The 19,886-nt window shown below is 39.8% G+C and overlaps 2 protein-coding genes across 2 annotated transcripts; both read left to right on the top strand.

Annotated features, from left to right (window-relative positions):
• The first annotated feature begins 497 nt into the window (after nucleotides 1-497).
• On the top strand, nucleotides 498-5,544 carry LOC145771250 (large ribosomal subunit protein uL10-like). Its single transcript, XM_082582988.1, has 8 exons — nucleotides 498-518; nucleotides 1,204-1,310; nucleotides 3,352-3,527; nucleotides 4,001-4,088; nucleotides 4,335-4,481; nucleotides 4,730-4,838; nucleotides 4,913-5,130; nucleotides 5,362-5,544. Exons 2-8 carry the CDS (start codon nucleotides 1,257-1,259, stop codon nucleotides 5,506-5,508), a joined length of 939 nt encoding a protein of 312 aa, XP_082439114.1. The 5' UTR covers nucleotides 498-518; nucleotides 1,204-1,256; the 3' UTR covers nucleotides 5,509-5,544.
• A 9,087-nt stretch (nucleotides 5,545-14,631) lies between these two features.
• Nucleotides 14,632-15,560, top strand: LOC145766830 (uncharacterized). Its single transcript, XM_082578537.1, has 2 exons — nucleotides 14,632-14,841; nucleotides 14,928-15,560. The coding sequence occupies exons 1-2, from the start codon at nucleotides 14,632-14,634 to the stop codon at nucleotides 15,558-15,560; spliced, it is 843 nt and encodes a 280-aa protein (XP_082434663.1).
• Nucleotides 15,561-19,886: the final 4,326 nt, after the last annotated feature.

Here is a 19,886-nt window from a genome sequence, read left to right as displayed (position 1 = left end):
TGATGATGATGATGATTGGTTAGCCGTTGACTCAATAGCTGTCATAGTCTTTCATTGCTTTATGCTTATTTTTTACTAAATTTACTTGCTACAACTGAAGAAACCAGTTATGTATTCCCCGTTAGTCCAGTGGTTATGCGCCCGGCTTAAGATCACACGGCGCAAGTTCGACTCTCGGGTGTGCGCTTGAGCAGCGCATTTCAGGACTGCTCTCCATTCAGCGGCATCTAATGGATGGAATAATTCCCCGGCAACAACACTTCAACCAAAACTTCACTCTGCCAATCTCAGTAACCGGCCCTGCGTCAAAAGCCTTTACGAGTATGCAAAACTACTAAGAATAACCAATCAAAGCTTTGTCAATTCGAGGATAAAACAACCAACAACCAAACAATGACTTTTTTTTATTTTGGAGAGATAAAAAAGTTCACGCAACAGTGATACTGGACTCGAGATTTTTTCCTTTTTTTCATTTGTGGAAACGTAGTTTACTTCTTTTCTAATTGAAACCACACGAGGTGTGTAGCTTTTTTTATCTGAAAGAATCTGTTATTTTTCGTTCTAGTTGTCTAATTCGATAAATTCTAGAATTTTCTGTCTAATTCGATAAATCATACCGAAATGTGGGTAATTCTAATCTAATACGGTAAAAACTTGTTTGCTCTAATAGTAGTTCTTATCCAATCTCCAGTTTTGCTAAAAATTTTAGTTTGTCTTAACAGTATTTTTTGACAAATGTAAGGGTACTTCGCTGTTATCAACGTTATACAAAGGAAATGCAATAAAATAATCAAAGTGTCATTTCATCCCTTGAGCAGCAAAGTCATAAAAAATTCGATTAAATAATCAAATCACTGACGTGTGATGTTACAATGAATATTATGATGTAAGTGGTTTTGGCGCTGTGATGGTGGAATGACACTTGATCCTAAGTTGCCACATTGGAGTTTTCATCCAACTAAAAAAAATACCGGTATGTGACAACTGCGTCCAACTTATTCTAATCTAGTTTAAATTCTAATCTACGGTAATTTTCAAAGACTACAAAAATTCTAGTTCAAGTCTGATGTACAAAGATTTTTAACAACCCTGTGTATGTTTATTTGCACCGAAGTTGACATGCGATACGTGTGGCTGTGTGTTTTGTTATACTATATGTATTGGTATATTGGCAAGCTTACTGTACAAATTGTGCAATTGCAGGCTTTTTACACGTACGTCTTTAAACCACTTTGGAAATCCTTAAGCACTCAAAGATGCCTAGGGAAGACAGAAAAGCATGGAAGGCTGCTTATTTCGTGAAAGTTGTGGTACGTTGAATTAAGAAATAATTGCTGAAGTACCGGTAGTTTGAATTATTACCGTAAATCATGTACATACTGTCTGGGTTTTTGTTTTTGCTGAAGCATTTTGTTCATTTGTCAGTATTCACTTAAAAAGTTCCTACCATTTCAATTTATTGCAGTTGTTTTTTCTGCTACTGTATTCAAATGTTTTTTATAGCTATTTAGTCATCTGCTAGTCTAAAAAGCCCTAAAATTGCTTACCTAGAAATCGAAGTCTGTCTTTTGTCCTTGCTAAAATGTTATAATCGATCTTAAATAATGGCTGTAGCTATATGTACACTATATAGTGTAATAATAGCCTCAATAGCGTTGCCAGATAAGGAGTTCTACCCTAATTTGAGAAAAGTTAATCCTAACTCTGGCAACACCTGTCACAAGCAACCATGGCAACATGTGTGTAAAAATAGCCACTTGGTCAAATAATATAGCCAGTGGCTATTGTGAAAAACATCAGGCGTGATGTTACAAGCCAGTAAAATTGTTTGCATGAAGATGTTTCTTTGAATCGTATTTTACGAATAAACCTCGTTAAAGCTCTTGTGGTTGTTTGACTGTTCAAAATTTCAAAGTTTTTAAAAAAATAAATCCTGGTATTACTTTTTCTTAAGACAATCCCACTAAAAATCAATTTTGTACTTTCATATAGATATCGAAATAGCACAAGATGTTCGCAAAAAAAGTCACAGCCAAACATATATATATAGCTACTTTTTTTGATTTATTTTACAACTTTTTTGTGACACTGTGATTGGTTTGCTTAATCGAAAGTCAAGACCTTTTGAATAATATTTTTATTTCTGGTGTATCAATTGCTGAATTTAGCTACTACTGCAAGTGCATATATCTTTAACATAAATTCAGCAAATATTGTGGCTTTAGCCTATGCTGTTTGCTGTGCAAATGAAATATCAACAAAAAGGTTTGTTTCCTTACGAAATAAACTTTTATCACAACAGTTTTAAGTTTTTTCAACATTGCAAAACATTAGAACAACTTTCAAAAGGAGAAACCGCTGTCTTATAAATTTACAGCAATTTAATTTTGAAGAATTCCAATCAAGCTTACAACATGATCCAACCCCTGTGATTTTACTCCATTGATAAATAAATCTTCTTTCAAGTGGTAAAAAGGTAAATCATTTACATTGTATTTCTTCGCCTATCGAACGTAACAGACACCAACTGGGCATTGCAGAGATTGTTGTGTTTTGGGGCAAGAACAATAAAGCTTCGTAACGAATCCAGTATGCTTGACACGCCATGCTGTTATATTTCCTGACTAGTGACTCCATCTGCTTCAAAGCAACTGATCGGTTAAGAAAACTATGACCGGAGCGCACTTTTTTTTATACATTTACAAGTTGACTATTATTTGCACATTGCAAGCCGGATGTTTTGGGAATTTTGACCAAGGGGACTATTTTTTTCCGACAATTTGCTAAAGATCGATCAATGACCAAAAAAACTAGCATATTGGGTGTATTTTTGCTTTAAGTTTTAAAGAAGAAAAATGGATTGTTCAGAAAGCTTTTATCAAATATATAAAAAACTTGAAAAATGCACTTTAACGAGTTTTTATCATAGCTTCAGTAGCCGAACAACTACTGCTAGACATCTTTTATTTAGTAAAACATTTATTACTATAAATTTAAATAAATTCTCTTTCTCAAGTAGGATACTTTTGGTAAATCATCAAGTTAAAAAAACCTTACTTTCTGTAATTTAATCTGAAGTTTTAAAAGCGTGTCCCAACATCCAATCATGCCTTTTTTATTTCATTTTTAATACCATGAATGTAAAATTGTTAGATAAATCTGTTCCCGACTAAGAATGAATAGCAGATGAGTGGTCTTCTATCAAGGTTTTCTTCCATTGAAAAGTTGATCTCATACACACTCAACTGATTGTATAAATATGTCCAGTACTGTACCTTGAGCTTATGCTTTATTGGTAACTGCTTTTATTATAATGTAAACTGCCTAGATTTTAAATTCCATACTTTTTAGAAACTGCTGGATGAGTTTCCAAAGTGTCTTATCGTTGGAGCTGACAATGTGAGCTCCAAGCAAATGCAGCAGATTCGTGCGTCCATGAGAGACAAGGCAGTGATATTGATGGGGAAAAATACAATGATGCGAAAGGCTATTAAAGGTCACATTGCCAACAATCCTGATGTGGAAAGGTCTGCTTTGCAGTTTTGTTGATCCAGTATAAAGTTTTTTTATTTTTACGTTTTTGAATGTTTTAAAAAAGCCTTTTATCCACTTGTCTTACTATCCCAAGTTAACTCGTTTTAGGATAAAAACGCTTGCATATGCTCGAATGAACTATTTAATCGTAGTTTTAAATCAATAGCATCATATACAATCTATCATTGTTATATCCACTGCTGGTTGTGCTGGAGAGCCAATGTTCCATATCAATGTATCAAAAAATAGACATTTTCTATAGCCACCGTCTTGAAAATAGTTGGTAAGCCAAGTGGTTAACGTGTTGTGTTTTTAGTGTATTTTTGACATGTATTCCATTGCCACAAGTTCATCTCTATTGATAACTGTGACTGTACTAAAAATGAAAGTTTATTCTCCTTGTTTGTCTTGACAAGTTATTTTGTGTATGTAAAATGAAATGTCAATGTCAGTATCTGGATTTCAGACTTCTTCCGCACATAAAGGGAAACGTTGGTTTGGTATTCACTAATGAAGAATTGACTGATGTTAGAGACATGCTGTTGGCCAACAAAGTAAGTAAGAAGAGCGGAGCAATGGAGCATGCTAGTAGAGCAATGATGACAACACTTGTATTGACAGCATGGCATTACACGTCAGACGCTAGAAATAGCTGAACCCACTGATGTGGCCATAGCTTGTGAAACCATCTGTCCTTTTGGTCTGTCTGAGCTCTTCAACTTAGTACAAATTTTGTCTTACTTTAAAGTTGCTTATTAATGTTCTGCACTTTGCCATTTTAATATCAACGTTACTTGTAGGTGGCAGCTCCTGCTAGAGCTAACGCCATCGCCCCTAATGATGTCATCATCCCTGCTCAAAACACTGGCCTTGGACCAGAAAAAACATCTTTCTTCCAAGCTCTTTCAATTCCAACCAAAATTTCGAGAGGAACAATTGAAATTGTGGTAAGTGTTACATTTCGTCTTGGTGATTTATTTTCTTATTGTACATTCATTTTCTAGTGCTATGTCGCTTGTTGTAGTGGCATAGCTTTGCTTAAATGATAGAGAAATGCACGGGATATACCGATCCGCGTTCTTCGTTGTGGGGAAAGTGGAAGTTCGCTGTGCTACACTTGCTAATTTGCTAATTCTGCGATTGTTCTGACCCCAGTGACGTCTGCTAACCTTCCACTGTTTTTTTTTTTTTTCAGAGCAACGTGCATCTGTTGAAGCCTGGTGACAAGGTGGGCGCCTCCGATGCAACGCTGTTGAATATGCTTAAGATCTCTCCTTTTACTTATGGTCTTGAATTGGAACAAGGTTTGTTTTTTATCTTTGCGTGTATCATCTGTGTTTGAAATTCTAGTCGCGACAACGTGGCATTTGCTTTTTAGTATACGACCAGGGGACGTGCTTCAGTCCGTACATCCTCGACATCACGGACGACGATATGCGTACCAAGTTCTTGGATGGCGTGAGAAATATCGCTGCGGTCTCTCTCGCAATCGGCTATCCAACTGTCGCATCTGTGCCTCATTCTATGATCAACGGATTCAAGAACTTGCTCGCCGTTGCTGCTGAAACGGACATCACTTTTCCAGAAGCTGAAAAGGTACAACGTTTTCTATCCTCTAAGCTTATAATATGACAAATCCCTGTTACTTCTGTCTCGTTTTGCAGTGATGATGACAGTTATCTCACAGGGAAATAAAAATTGTGATTTAAAAACTCGCTTATGTTTAAAATACGTAAAGCGTTTCTTGTTGATCAACACAAGTGTGTGTTCAGATTCGTTTGTGTTTTGTACGTACAGTCGATTTCAGAAAGTCTTAATTTTCTTCAGATGAAAGAGTACTTGGCCGATCCAACTGCATTTGCTGTGGCTGCTCCTGCGGCGGCAGCGGAGGAGGATAAGAAGGAAGAGGCAAAACCAGCAGAAGAATCCGAAGAAGAATCTGACGATGATATGGGCTTTGGCCTTTTCGATTAAGTGATTTCATCACCAATACAAATTAAGGAAACACAGCGTCTGTGTTCAATATCATCCGACAAAATGTGAAGTTTACTGGACAGTGACTAGATTTGACGAAAGGAAAATGCGCGATAGTTAAAAATTGTGTGAAGCATTAAAACGCCTAATTGAGGTTTTTATTTACTAAAATACAAAAACAAGTACCTGGTAACGACAAAACAATGGCAATAGGTTACATAGTAGGCCTACCATACACAGTTCCAAACATAAGACTGCCACGCTCTATCAAAGTAATTGAAAGGTTGCTTGCAATATTAAATGCATCGCTCGCTTTTAATCAAGCCGGCCAACCACGATGTTGGCAAAACGCCAATCCCGTACTACACTCCGTTTTAGAAAGAAAAAAACCAGGTCGAGTGGCTTCAGGACCGGTCAAACCGAAGACTTTAAAAACGGTATCGTTTCAATAGTATTCTTTCTGGCGTAACGCAGTAAGAATAAATCGGGTAAAAAATGTAATGACGTTGTAAACCTCAATACAGTATAACATTAAAAATGAAGTCGTTAGCTCAGTGGTTACGCGCAGGCCCGGATTTAGGGGGTCAGAGGGTGCCCCGGGCCCCCCCTACGTGTAAAAATGTGATTTTGTGTTATCTTTTCTTTCAGCATTTTAAAGTTTCTGCAAAATGCTGTGCAGTGCTGGATTATTATTGCTACTATACCCGTAGAGGTGTGTTTTGCACGAGAGCGCCCCCCCCCCATCAGCTAAATCCGGCCCTGGTTACGCGCCCGGCTCAAGATAACGCGGCGCAAGTTAGACTCTCGGCGTTTGCGCTTGAGCAGCGCATTTCCAGGACTGCTCCATTCAGCGGCACCTAGTGAATGTAATAATTCCCCGGCAACAATCGGAAAACTTCACTCTGCCAAGCTCGGTAACCGGCCCTGCGTAAAAAGCCTTTACAAGTATGCGGAACTACCAGAAATAAACAATCAAGGCTTTGTCAGTCCGAGAATAAACACTCAAAACCAACCATAAGACCTAGTTGTTGTGGAGTGACAAAAATAGGACATTATTAAAGAAAAGCCATAATAAATTGCCAAAACGATGCAAGATTTGTCGATACGAGGAGAGCAACACCAAGCTTGGTAAAGTGTTTTGTTTGTAGGAAATGTGATAAAGGAAAAGATTTAGATAATGTTTGCGAAGACAGTTCCTCATGAAATTAAAACCGAGACAAATTTCTGATATTTGGGTGATCAACTAAAGCAGTGGTTCTCAACTAAAGCAGATCAACTGTAGACCAGGTCACTCTGATGACCCAAGACATCGAGGACAGCTTCTCGGCAAAAAAGAAGGCTGGCGCCGTGTTTGTCGATCTCACGGCTGCCTACAACACTGTATGGCACAGCGGCCTTACCTGCAAACTACTCCGTCTCCTTCCTGACAGGCACATGGTCCATATGATTATGGAACTTGTGCAAAACCGCAGCTTTACCCTTTCCACCGGTAGCGGCCGACGAAGTATAATAATAATATAATAATGATGCTTTTATTTGCGCCCATTGCGATAACCCTTTGAGAACCGTTGGTACATATGTGTACCATAAACTTTTTCCACGATTTCTAATCATTTTCTTGTAGTTATCAAAAAGTATTTGTCTCTAAACGTTTCTTAAATAGATAATCTATTTATAAATAAAAAAAAATTGGAAATTGCATTTTGTTTTAGCTTTGCTTTAACTGGTTTTGTTTGGTGAATTGGTCAGGGTTTGAAGCGGTAAACTTCGAAAGATCAACAAGACAAGTAAAAAATAAAAATAAAATATAAGTTTTATTCTACATCAATGTTTAGTGATTAATCTGACTTATCCCATCAGTAAAACCATAAAAAAATTAAAAAACATGTTGCTAGACAATGCTAAACTTTTGTGGTACACATATGTACCAAAGGTCCTGAAGGGTAAATTCTATTAGTCTAATGGAGGGATATAGTGATGTGGGAAAAACTTAAAAATTAAGACTGTTCTTGTGAAATTTTAATATAAATAACACGTAATATTTTAGAAATGTATTTTAACTCTACATGCAAAGGTAAATTTAACTGATAGTATTACTTCCGGTTGAAAAATGTCTATAATTTGGCGCAAATTATGCCAATAGGCCTACTGTACAAGCAATTATGATTTGCGTCGTCGTCGCCGTGTGAGCCTCTGAAAACAGCCCACCTAACCAAATAACTTTACAGACTTTTTGAAGTTAGTTTTTATTTCGCAAAGTAGCGATGAGCCATGAATGTAGAAGTGTTAGCTGTAGAGTTAAGGTATTCAACAGGTTATAGGAAGTGCTAGTCCAGCCTGGGGCATCTCAAAATCACTTGAACCTTGCATGCAACGGCTAGGCTAGTCAAGACTAAGCTCAATAGGCCTACTAGTAAAGTTTGTCACCAAAGCAATACTATTAGGTTTTTCAAAATACAGCTTAGGAATATCAAGTTTTCAACAAAGTTTGAATGCATTTTTTCAAAATTTGGGGTAAAAACATGCTCAGAACGCACCAAATTTAATGTGATTTTTCTGGGAGGAGACCACCCAGACCCTCCGCGATGTCGTTCGCCTTCGGCGAACTCAGCGGCAGGCTTCGCCTCCCCCCCAACTATTCAATACAGCCCCAGTGCTCACAAACAGCACCAGCCGCCACTGTGTAAATCCATATTAGCAATGATACTAAACACATTACCCTTAAGGACCAATGGTACACATATGTACCACAGCGTAACTTCTATTTGAAATAAAAAAAAATTAATCTTTTTTCAAATACCTCTTTAATGTGATAAACTTGTAATAAAAATCATCAATATTACAATAAAACAGGTCTCAAAAGTTTATGGTCCTCAAAGGGATAACATAGTACACTGCGATCACAGATGCGATACAACAGACGACAGGAGGCAGCGAAGTGACATATAGTCTTCGAGTCAGCTGCTCCCCCTTATTTTGGCTTGCCTTTAAGTGTGTTTCGCCGAGACACAGCCGCGTGCTCTGAAGCGGTGTCGAACCCACGTCCTTTCGAACGTCGCGCAGACGTTCTCACCACTCGGCTACGCAGCCGACAGTAGACTACGTCGACTCAGGAACGGCGTCCCACAGGGCTCTGTCCTGGCTCCCCTCCTCTTTAACACTTACATCTATGACCTGCCTGACACCATCTCCAGGAAGTATGCTTACGCAGACGATCTGGCTCTCCTGCATCCAGCCGGAGATTGGCAGTCAATGGAGAGGAACCTAAGCCAGGACCTAGCTATATCAACATATCTCCAGAAATGGAAGCTACAGCTCAGCAAGGCAAAGACAGTGTCGGCGGCCTTCCACCTAAACAACAAGGAAGCAAAACGTGAGATCAACATTACCACCGATGACGAACACCTCCCCTACTGCGCCGAACCCACCTACCTCGGCGTAACCCTGGACAGGTCACTCACGTACCGACGACACCTGGAGTCACTGCGCAAAAAACTATCTGCGCGCGTTGCACTTTTGAGGCGGCTGGCGGGTTCCGGCTGGGGAGCTGATGCGAAAACCCTTCGCACAGCTACCTTGGCCCTTGTCCATTCTACCGCTGAGTACTGCGCACCAGTGTGGTGCCGCAGCTCTCACACCCGCCACATTGACACCGCCATCAATGACGCACTGTGAATGGATGCCTGCGTCCCACTCCAACGGACTGCCTTCCCATCCTTGCAGGCATCCAACCTGCTGAGCTTCGCCGTAAAGGAGCCATGATTTCCCTTGCTCGTCGCGCACTGGACCCCGACCACCTCCTCCACAGTACATTCCAGCGCCTACCTGGAGGACAGCAGCGACCGAAATCAAGACGCCCATTTGTGCCAGCCGCACGACAGCTTCTGAACAACGTTGAAGATCTTGGAATAAGTGCGGCACACTGGACGAACTACACATGGAACATGGAGTGGCAAAACAACACCTCCCGACTCCGTGATTTCCTACCCGACGTCGATCCCCACCCTCCGGGAATGTCCCTCGCAAGACTTGCGTGGGTCCGGCTTAACCGCCTACGAACCGGCGTCGGTCGCTTTCGTTCAGACATGTGCAAATGGGGCCTGGTTCCCTCACCGGGATGCGAGTGTGGCGCCACAGACCAGACAGTAGATCATGTCGTCCATGACTGCCCAATCCATCAACCACCACATGGAGCGCTTGGACTGAAGGCCCTGGATGACGAGACTGTCGAGTGGCTGATGACATCATGCCCAAACATATAGTCCAGATTAAGAACAGCTCATACGAGTACGACGAAGAAGAAGTGGTTCTCAAACTTTTTCAAAAAATTTGTTGAACGGTCCCCTTGCGATTTTTTTCAACGACTCACGGTCCACCAAAAACTTAAGGCAAATTAGCGTAAAAACGGTAAATAATAGTAATTTATTTGTTACATGCAATTAAAAATGCACACGTCAGTAAGGGAACGTTCAAATATTACGTAACGTCTTCGAGGGGGAGGGGGGGTTTATGCAAAGCGTTACGTTAGCGTCACATCGGGGGGGAGGGGGTTCAAGCAAAACGTTACGTAACGCTTTCGAGTACGGAATGGTAGTTTTTTGTGCTGAATTCGTAGTGAAAAAGCGTTACATGGGGGAGGGGGGGATTGAAAAAAGCGTTACGTTGGCGTTACATGGGGGAGGGGGGGTCAAAAATTCGGAAAAAAAGCGTTACGTAATATTTGAACGTTCCCTAAAATAGGTGCACCTGCTTGGGTGTTATCAGTTCTATGTTAGGTTCCGTTTGGTTCAATATGATCTTGATATTAATTATGCATTAAATTCAACATGTTTTGAGCTAGGTATCCATGTGACATTGACTTCTGTATCTTTGACACCACCTGCGACAAAATGTTTTCCGATAGCTCAGATATTTTCCTACTCACAGTGTCGTTTGACAGAGACACTTGCTTCAGATTCTCCCAAAAGGTTTGATAAAATAACTTGGCAACAAGGCAGCAAGATCAGTTGTTTTACGATGGTGTGAGGCTTCTTAGCGATAGTTATTTTTCTTGCAACTTCGTATGAGGCCCTTATTATCCCTGCAGTATTTTCCTTCCATTCCATAGGACGGATAGGGCGCATTCCAAAGGACATTCTGTACAGTGAACTTGCCACAGGGAAACGCCCAGTAGGACGACCTGCACTGCGTTACAGAGACGTTTGCAAACGCGACCTGAAGCTAACTGACATAGACCCTGCCAGCTGGGAACTGATCGCAGCAAACCGCAATAGATGGCGCTACGAAGTCAGTACGGGTCTAGCAAAGGGTCAGTCGAGGCGGAGGAAGCAACTAGAGCAAAGAAGACAAGGAAGAAAAGAGAGACAGCAGCCTCAAAACTCCTCTGATTTCATATGTCCAAACTGTGGACGAGACTGTGCCACGATTGGACTTCAGAGCCACATGAGAAGCTGCCGTACCCAGAGTGCTACCATCATCTGAAAAGATGGAAGGATGCCTACTACTACTACTATTTTCCTTCCATTGATCACTAGTGCTATCAAATCTTAACCTAACTAAATTATTAGCTTGCCGTTTAAAAAAATCTGTGTCTTTTTTTTGATAATCTGGATGATGTGTTACCAAATGTCTTTTCAGCTTGCTAGGTTTTAGAGCAGAACTTGCTAAAACTTTACAACATAGCACGCACTGCGGCTTTTCTTTTTCTCCAGAATGTATCATAGTGAAACCAAATTGAACATAGGAATCATTGAATCTTAATTTTTTTCGAGGTGAGCCATTTTCAGTTTTTGTACTCAAATTTAAGTTAAAAATTCAATTAGTAAAGTTAAAAAGTTGAAAATGGGCTGAAAATGATGATGACGATATTTCGTAATTCTGTTCTTGATCTGGTAAACAGGAGTGTAGTGTTGTAGGAGTACGTCACCACTATGCACTCCTTGATGTCACAAAGGCGATAGAAACGAAACAAAAGCTATCACAATCAAACGAAAAGCCAAGCTTCAAAAACTGTGTGGAGGGATGCCAAGTCAGCTTACTAAAATATATCTTTTAACTTTGGTTTGGAAAATAAGTTGCCTGAAAATTTTTACTTTCCACAATATTTTTTTCTTCGGGATTGTGCTAATTTTTTTGGAAGGTACTTCGCGGTCCCAGAAAATTATCTCGCGGACCCCAAAAGGACCGCGGACCCCAGTTTGAGAACCACTGAACTAAAGGGATGCGAAGCAGCGGTGACGAGAGAAAGCCACTTTAACATGAAGAAATTCTGCCAGACCCCAATGAAGCCGTCAACCAATCAGAACATGCCATGAGGCTACCGTCCAATTATGACCCATCTAGCACTCAGCCAGAGATTTAATCCTTGTTTTGAACTTTATGTGGTAATTACAAAAGAAAAAAGGGTAAATGTGGAAATCGAATCCACGTCATCGAAATAACTACTTGCTAGCCGTAAGCCTAAGATAAAATCGAATTTGAAAGTTGATGATGTAATAATAAACGGACAGGCCTACATTTTACATGTGAAAAACAAATGCATTACCAATATGCACCTCAAACGTCATAGCCTACAAAGGCCTACCGGTATTGTGATCATATGTAGGGGAGACCGGGGATAGTTCGGACGCGGGGATACCTCGGATAAGACATTTGACGTCACAGTAGAGTATTGTTAAATCACGTTTACCAAAGCTTTGTGGCTCCATTATAAATCAGGATAAAGTTTGCGAGTATGTCTAGTTTTCTTAGAAAGTTGAGGCCGAAAAAGTAATTTTATCAGTGATATCAAGATTTTAAAATTGTACGTGTAAGGTCATAATTCCGTTGCAGTTAACCAAAACAAACTTTTTATTGATTGAGGTTGTAGTTAGAAAGCAATACTCGGATAAGCAAGTGATGATTTTGACCAGCAGTTAATCAGGTAGCCAAATTTTTTTCATTTACCTGCAGTCACATGGTCGGGGATACTTCGGACACAATGGCCGAAGTATCTCCGTGGAAAAAATCAAACTTAAACAAAATTTTATTTTTAGGTCTTTTAAATAATTTATTGGATTTTAAAGACAATGGTTTGGAAGAAAAAAAGAAAAAAGAAAAACAAATAAGGCAAACCGGGGCGTGTTGTCACAGGTTTGGGGTTTTTCGATTTGTGCTTTTGCTATAGGCTATACAATGCAAGTGATTTGGTTATATCATTCGTACACTGTCCACTTACACTTGCTTTTGTTACTAGTTAAACTTTTTAACCGCAAAAGGATTTCAAGAAAATTAAATTTTTGTAAAAAAAAAAAATTGTGACAACACGCCCCTGCACGGGGCGTGTTGTCACAAAGCATGAGGCGTGTTGTCACAAGATTACAACTGTTCTTTTGCACGTTTGCAGTAACTTAAAACCTGCTAACCAGTGCCGCATCAAGTCCATGTGGGGCCTCCGCCCAAATTTTAGTAAAAAGAGCCCTCTTAAAATTGTGTTAATAACATTTATGGTTTGAAATCCTAAAATGTACTTTTTAACACTTTGGCGTTACGTTTTCACTAAAGTTAATAGAAAAATCTGTAAATTAAACAAGGCTTGTTTTGATGGGGGTGAAGTCCCCAGTTTTTGAAATTGTTTGGAATGTTTCAATGAAATTTATTAATATTCTTGTATTAAACTTGAACGTCGGGGCGTGTTGTCACAGCTGTGACAACTAGCCCCGACGTACGCAGTCAGACAAAAGTTTTAATGGTGGCTAGAAAAGGCACGCTATTAACTTCAAAAGTGTCAGCTAAACTCCTAACATAATAAGCTATAAAACTGATTTCAAACTTGCGGTCAGACTGCTCTTACGAAAGCGTCACACAATTTTGAAAAGTTAGTGAAATTTACATCGATGAAAATTTTGGATAATAATTTAATTTAAGCTAAACCTGCTGTTTTTTCTTGAATTTGCTAACCTCAAAATGAAGATGACTCTTAACGAAGCACGCGCTACAAATATAGACTCGAAGCAGTCAGTGCAAGTACAAAAAAAATTGCTGTGACAACACGCCCCTTGTGACAACACGCCCCGGTTTGCCTTATTCTGTATTAACTGTCAAATCAACTCAAAACCTCTGCATAAAATTGCTGTCCGAGATGACCCCAGGCATATCTGAAATTACCCCTGTACCGGGGTGACTGCGGACATTTGAGGACCGTAGAAATTATGCTTTTTACAAGCATTTCCGGTTTGCTGAAACAAACGATACTCCTACCCTTCTTTGGCAAAGCGTTAAGGTTTACAACAAAATAACATTTACGAACTTGCTGTGTAATTTAAAAAAATATGGGCTGTTTTCAAAAAATAGTCCGAGCTATCCCCGGTCTCCCCTAAAAGGTGTTTCACGGTGTTTTTTTGCTTGCCCCTTGCAAACCTCCTACCATATTTTGTTTTTCGGACCGCAATTTTTTCATTGACCATTTTGTCTTCCAAATTTTATTTTATTGAATCTGGTGCTCTCCCTTAATTTTTTTTTCTAGATCCGCTAACTTAGCCTACTGGTAGCAGCAGCAAGGATATTTGGAAAAACCGTCCAACGTAGGCTGCCTAGTCTTCTTCTATAATCGCTTTTTTAAAGCCTTTTTTACCAAGGGCAAAAGTTTTCCTTTTTTTTGAAGAAGTGACTTTCACGTTTTACTTCTAATCTAGCCTTGCTCTTAGTTCTTTGATAATTTCCTTGCAATTCGTCAAATCCCTTTGTAATTCATGGTTTGAGAACTACGTAGGCTAAGGTAGGCTACGCGTACGTATTTGTAATGTAGCCTACTGCCCTACAATATAAAAAGTAATCAAATTTTCGGCTTAGTCTTGCTGTGTGAGCAATGCTTCTACTTGGAGACATTGCATTTTTTTAGGTTTTGATGGGCACGTGACGAAGTGCCTCTCTTGGATCTGCTACTACCAAAGCCTGATTATGTACTTTGTGTAGTAAGTTATTGCCATGAAAGCTTTGTTGGATAAGCTTTTGAACGCTTGTAAACGATAGGCTTTTGAACGAAGACACATCAAGATTAAGCAATTCTTAAGGGAAACCTGTCCTGCTAAAACCACTGCACGAGTTACTGCGTCTTTGTTGGAAAGAGGCCAAGTACCGTAGTCCATGCGCAACTCCAAGATCATTACTCTGTACAAGAACAAGGGGGATCGCACTGATTGCAACAGCTACAGAGGTATCTCTCTGCTTAGCATCGTAGGAAAAGTCTTTGCCAAAGTGGTCCTTAGGCGCCTTCAAGTATTGGCCGACAAGGTCTACCTTGAATCTCAGTGCGGGTTCCGCGCCCAGAAGTCCACAACAGACATGATTTTCTCCGTACGACAGCTTCAAGAGAAGTGCCGTAAGCAGCAGAGGCCGTACATTGCCTTTATTGACCTGACGAAGGCTTTTGACCTTGTCAGCAGGAGAGGCCTATTTCAGCTACTGCAGAAGATTGGCTGTCCCCACAGCTGCTTAGCATCATCATCTCCTTCTACAAGGACATGCAGGGTGTGGTCAGCTATGACGGGGAGACCTCTGAACCCTTTGCAATTCGGTCTGGTGTGAAACAAAGATGTGTCCTTGCGCCGACTTTGTTTGGGATTTTCTTCTCTCTGTTGCTGAACTTTGCATTCGGTCACACCACACAAGGAGTCCACCTACACACCCGCAGTGATGGGAAACTGTTCAACCTGGCCCGACTTAGAGCCAAGACAAAGGTTTGTACAGTGCTGATCAGAGAACTGTTGTTTGCCGACGACGCAGCACTGTCAGCACACGTCGAGCACGAGCTGCAGCTGTTGCTCGCAGCACTGTCAGCACACGTCGAGTACGAGCTGCAGCTGTTGCTCAACCAGTTTTCACACGCCTGTAAGAAATTCGCACTGACCATCAGTATCAAGAAAACAGTAGTCATGGGCCAAGATGTCCTCAAGCCACCTGTCATCACCATAGGACTAGAAGTGCTCGAAGTGACAGACCACTTCACCTACCTTGGTTCAACGGTCACCAGCAACCTGTCCTTAGATAGCCTAAGGAAATCGACAGACGGATAGCCAGGGCTGCAGGAGTGATGACTCAACTCGGGGCGAAAGTGTGGGACAATAATCTTTTGACACTTAACACAAAACTCAAAGTGTACCGTGCGTGTGTTCTGAGTACTCTGCTGTACGGTAGTGAGTCCTGGACCACTTATGTCAGACAAGAAAACCGCCTCGAAAGCTTTCACCTTCGTTGCTTTAGGCGGATTCTTGGTATTTCCTGGAAGGACAGAATCCCCAACACCACTGTTCTGGAACGTTCTTGCTCCCTGAGAATGCACCTTCTCCTCTGCCAGCGACGTCTACGCTGGTTGGGGCATGTATCCAGAATGAAGGATGGGCGCATTCCAAAGGACATTCTGTACAGTGAACTTGCCACAGGGAAACGCCCAGTAGGACGACCTGCACTGCGTTACAGAGAAGTTTGCAAACGAGACCTGAAGCTAACTGACATAGACCCTGCCATCTGGAAACTGATCGCAGCAAACCGCAACAGATAGCGCTACGAAGTCAGTGCGGGTCTAGCAAAGGGTCAGTCGAGGCGGAGGAAGCAACTAGAGAAAAGAAGACAAAGAAGAAAAGAGAGACAGCAGCCTCAGAACTCCTCTGATTTCATATGTCCAAACTGTGGACGAGACTGCCACGCCAGGATTGGGCTTCAGAGCCACATGAGAAGCTGCCGTACACAGAGTGCTACCATCATCTGAAAAGATGGAAGGATGCCTACTGCTAGTATTGCCATGAAAGCTTTGTTACATAAGCTTTTGAACGCTTGTAAACGATAGGCTTTTGAACGAAGACACATCAAGATTAAGCAACTCTTGGAGTGTAGCCTACACTTGCCCAACGCACTTTGAAGATAATTTTTCATTCAGCGACACCCAGAGAATTGAAGAATTTACGAGCCACAACATCCAGAAAATTTCTTCTGTCAATCTTTGTCACTGAACCTGACTTAATGGTTTAAAAACCACTGTGCGAAATTGCCAGAATTAAGCTTTTAAAAAGGCTTTCTCAGATGGAGGATAAAATTTCCAACAATCAACTTATATCTCTGTTTGGCCAACTAGTAGAAGGCCTGCGCGACGCTCGGAAAGACGTCGGTCCGACACCGCTCTAGAACACGAGGCTGTGTATCGGCAAGACACACAGTGTCATGAGCAATGAGCGTTAATGAGAGCAGCTGACTCAATGATTACACGTCAATGATCATTGGGAAGACGCTCTCCCCTCTTAAAAAGTAACTAAATTCACGATGTAGCCTATTGAAAAGGTCGAATTAATGTACAGTAGACTTACGCATCAGTGTGTTTTGTTAAAATCGCCACTCTTAGACTACTTTCTGGATCCACCCCTGCCTACCACTGGTTTGATGCCTTATTGGCTTCATTAACATGCGTAGCCTATATGCTATAGGCTACTGGCATATATGCTATATTGGCATGCATTCACGAAATGCACGAAATGCATGCTGCGGTAAATCGAAGAAAAAAGGAAATATTGGTTGAAACTAGTGGTCATATTTTATTTAGTGCTTAGCCTATACTGCTTAGGGAATCTTTAGACTTTTTACCAAACCTATCTCATCAGCGGATGATGATTTAAACCAGGGATACCCAAAGTGTGGCCCATTGAAACAACATCTGCGACCTCCGTCTGCGCTCTACAGCAAACATGCTGTGCAATCTTGAAGATTGGACACCCGAGCGATGGCCAGGATATATTTTTTGAATCCTAATTACTTCAGAAACATAGAGCATTAGGTACCGTATAGCACACATAAGGCCTACTCTAAACAAGAAGTTTTTGTCCTAACATAAAATACATTAAAACGGAATTAAGTGAAAATGTGCTTGGTCATCATGACACAAATTATGTAATCTATACCGTATTTTACAACCTTGTACATGCAGTAGCTTGATGTGGCCTTAGTTACAAATCAAACACTGCAAACCACCAACGTGGGCATTTTGTTACAACAATGTCACCATTAATCACCGCAAAGTGATTAGAGTGTTTGCTCTATTGTACAGATCAGATCGTAAATATTTTTTAATAAATGAACATAAATCATGTTGGTGTTTTTTATTTGCATGCGCATTAACGATAACGTTTAAAGAGTAAGACAGTGATATTTATACCATTCAACAACATATAGCAATACCAGAGCCCGCTGATGAAAGTTTCAGCATGTCGCACGTTGGAATCGTCTTGGCTTGTCTTGCCATTTGACAAACTGTGGCTTGTGAAGGTCTTTTGTGGTAGTTGATTGAGCTAACACAAGCCCACAATAATCTAACCCATGCACAGGCATCTTTGCGCGAAACATTCATGTTAAAACCATCGTCCTCTAATAAGAGATCATAGACTCAAGCTTTCAAGAGATCATAATTCAGGGTTTCAAAAACTTACAAAAATATCTTAGATGAGTAGGCTACAGCCTTTTGAAAGCCATGGATTGAAATCTTTGATATGAGGTGATGTCATGTTGACTTTAGATAGACGTAAGTTAACTTGCATGAGGTACCTGGTACAGCAAACAAGCAGGCTGCATCCGATTTTTTTAATACAATAGATCCTTTATCCTTGAGACCATCTCATTGTTGACAAAGTGTTTCAGATTGATTGAGTCTATTCTAATATTCTACCAAACGCATGCAAAGCGCTTTTCTTTTTGCAGGCTATGGAAGCGATAAGAAACATTTCTCAGAAATAAACAGTCAGGATTTTGGCTATTTTCAAAGTCAAAGACAAGTTTATCTTCAGATCCTTTAAATTGAAAACTATCGAAGTTCGATGCGCAATTTAATATTTTTGTTGGTTCTGTACAGAAAACACGAATTGGCTAATTGTATTTCAGTGAAAGTCCATTAGTTTTAGGCTCTGTGAGCTACAATTGCTGTCTCGATTTGTTGTCTGAAAACATTACTCTAGTTACAACAATTGAGAGATGTTGCCTGAATTGCTGCCTCATAAGCAAGAAGAAGAAGAAGAAGTTTTAGGCTATAAATAGGCTAAAGAGATTATAGTTTCTTTTCAAAATTTTAGTATCTAAATTTTAGTATTTTAAGTTGTGGAAGTTCTCGGTGTCCGACAAATTGTTTGTAAGCAATTGTTCGTAAAGCAATTGTTCGTAAGCAATTGTTCGTAAAACAATTGTTCGTAAAATTAATTCTTCGTAAAACAATTCTTCCTAAAGAATTTTTTCGTGCATGCAGTTAAAATTTGATGTATACGAAGAAATGCTTTACGAAGAATTGTTTTATGGATTTCATTTTACGAAAAACAGTTTACAAACAATTGTTTTACGAACAATTGCTTACGAACAATTGCTTTACGAACAATTGCTTACGAACAATTTGCCTATAACCGAAGTTCTCATAGCAGAGTCATAATTTTTTTACTTGATCTGAAAACGAAAACTTCAACCGTAAAACATACAGTTACTCAATTGAATTTTGTGCAACTTTTATTCAATTTTATTGCTATCGCAACATAATCTTTGCGTTACAAAATTTTCAAAAAAGAATAATTAAATAATTGCAAGTAGGCTACTTCGTTTTTTTCTATGACACCATTTATTCATATGCAATAAGCTGAACAAGTCGCAATTATATGCAAATTCAAAATATAGTGCTTTGAGTAAACAGTGTGGACAAATGCTCAGTAACTAAAGCTGGAATGGTCGCCGTGATTATCATTATTTTACTGTGAGCATTTACGCTTGACAAGAAAAAGCCTTTTTTTGTCAAAAACTATTTGCATGGATCCATCTAATCTGCTTAGCAGTTTCTTTTTGAAAAGCTTTGTACATATTAGATGCGACTGACAACATAGACCACAAATAGTTTGCTAAATTATGATGTTCAACTGGGCTTTTCTTGCATAGCAAAGTGAATTCGGCCATACAACTGCCATTGAGTATTCTGGTGTTTATTAAGTGTTTCCTGAGCAGCAAAGTATCAGTAGCCTAGCTAAATTGACCACAAATTAATAAGTTGACAAAAGACATCCCCAGTAGGATAATGAAACGTTATTTTTAACGTATTAAAATTTTTAACTGTTTACCAATTAGTTTTTCCAATATTAAAACATTTGCAATACAAATTGTTGACTAAAAACACAAATTATTTGTTGAGAACTTAACCAGTAAAAGCTATTGGAAAGAATGGCTTTAAATAATATTCTTTGGCGAATGTTTGAGGTTTGATGTACGGTGCTTTTTTGTATTTAATTGGAAATACCTTTTTCCCGCGCTTTGATCTTTATTTTCCAACATATTGTAACATTCAACGTGAGTTGTATTTCTTTTTTAAATTTATTGCTTTAAAAGGCTAGTTA

The sequence above is a fragment of the Aplidium turbinatum genome, chromosome 1 (genome assembly GCF_918807975.1).
Source record: "Aplidium turbinatum chromosome 1, kaAplTurb1.1, whole genome shotgun sequence".
NCBI lineage: Eukaryota > Metazoa > Chordata > Ascidiacea > Aplousobranchia > Polyclinidae > Aplidium > Aplidium turbinatum.
This window is presented reverse-complemented; position numbering and strand designations above follow the sequence as displayed.

Coding starts and splice junctions, on each gene's coding strand:
- LOC145771250 (XM_082582988.1), top strand. CDS start 1,257: ATGCCTAGGGAAGACAGAAAAGCATGGAAGGCTGCTTATTTCGTGAAA. Junction 3,528..4,000: donor AACAATCCTGATGTGGAAAG/GTCTGCTTTGCA, acceptor TCTGGATTTCAG/ACTTCTTCCGCACATAAAGG. Junction 5,131..5,361: donor CTTTTCCAGAAGCTGAAAAG/GTACAACGTTTT, acceptor AATTTTCTTCAG/ATGAAAGAGTACTTGGCCGA.
- LOC145766830 (XM_082578537.1), top strand. CDS start 14,632: ATGCGCAACTCCAAGATCATTACTCTGTACAAGAACAAGGGGGATCGC. Junction 14,842..14,927: donor CAACAGACATGATTTTCTCC/GTACGACAGCTT, acceptor TGACCTTGTCAG/CAGGAGAGGCCTATTTCAGC.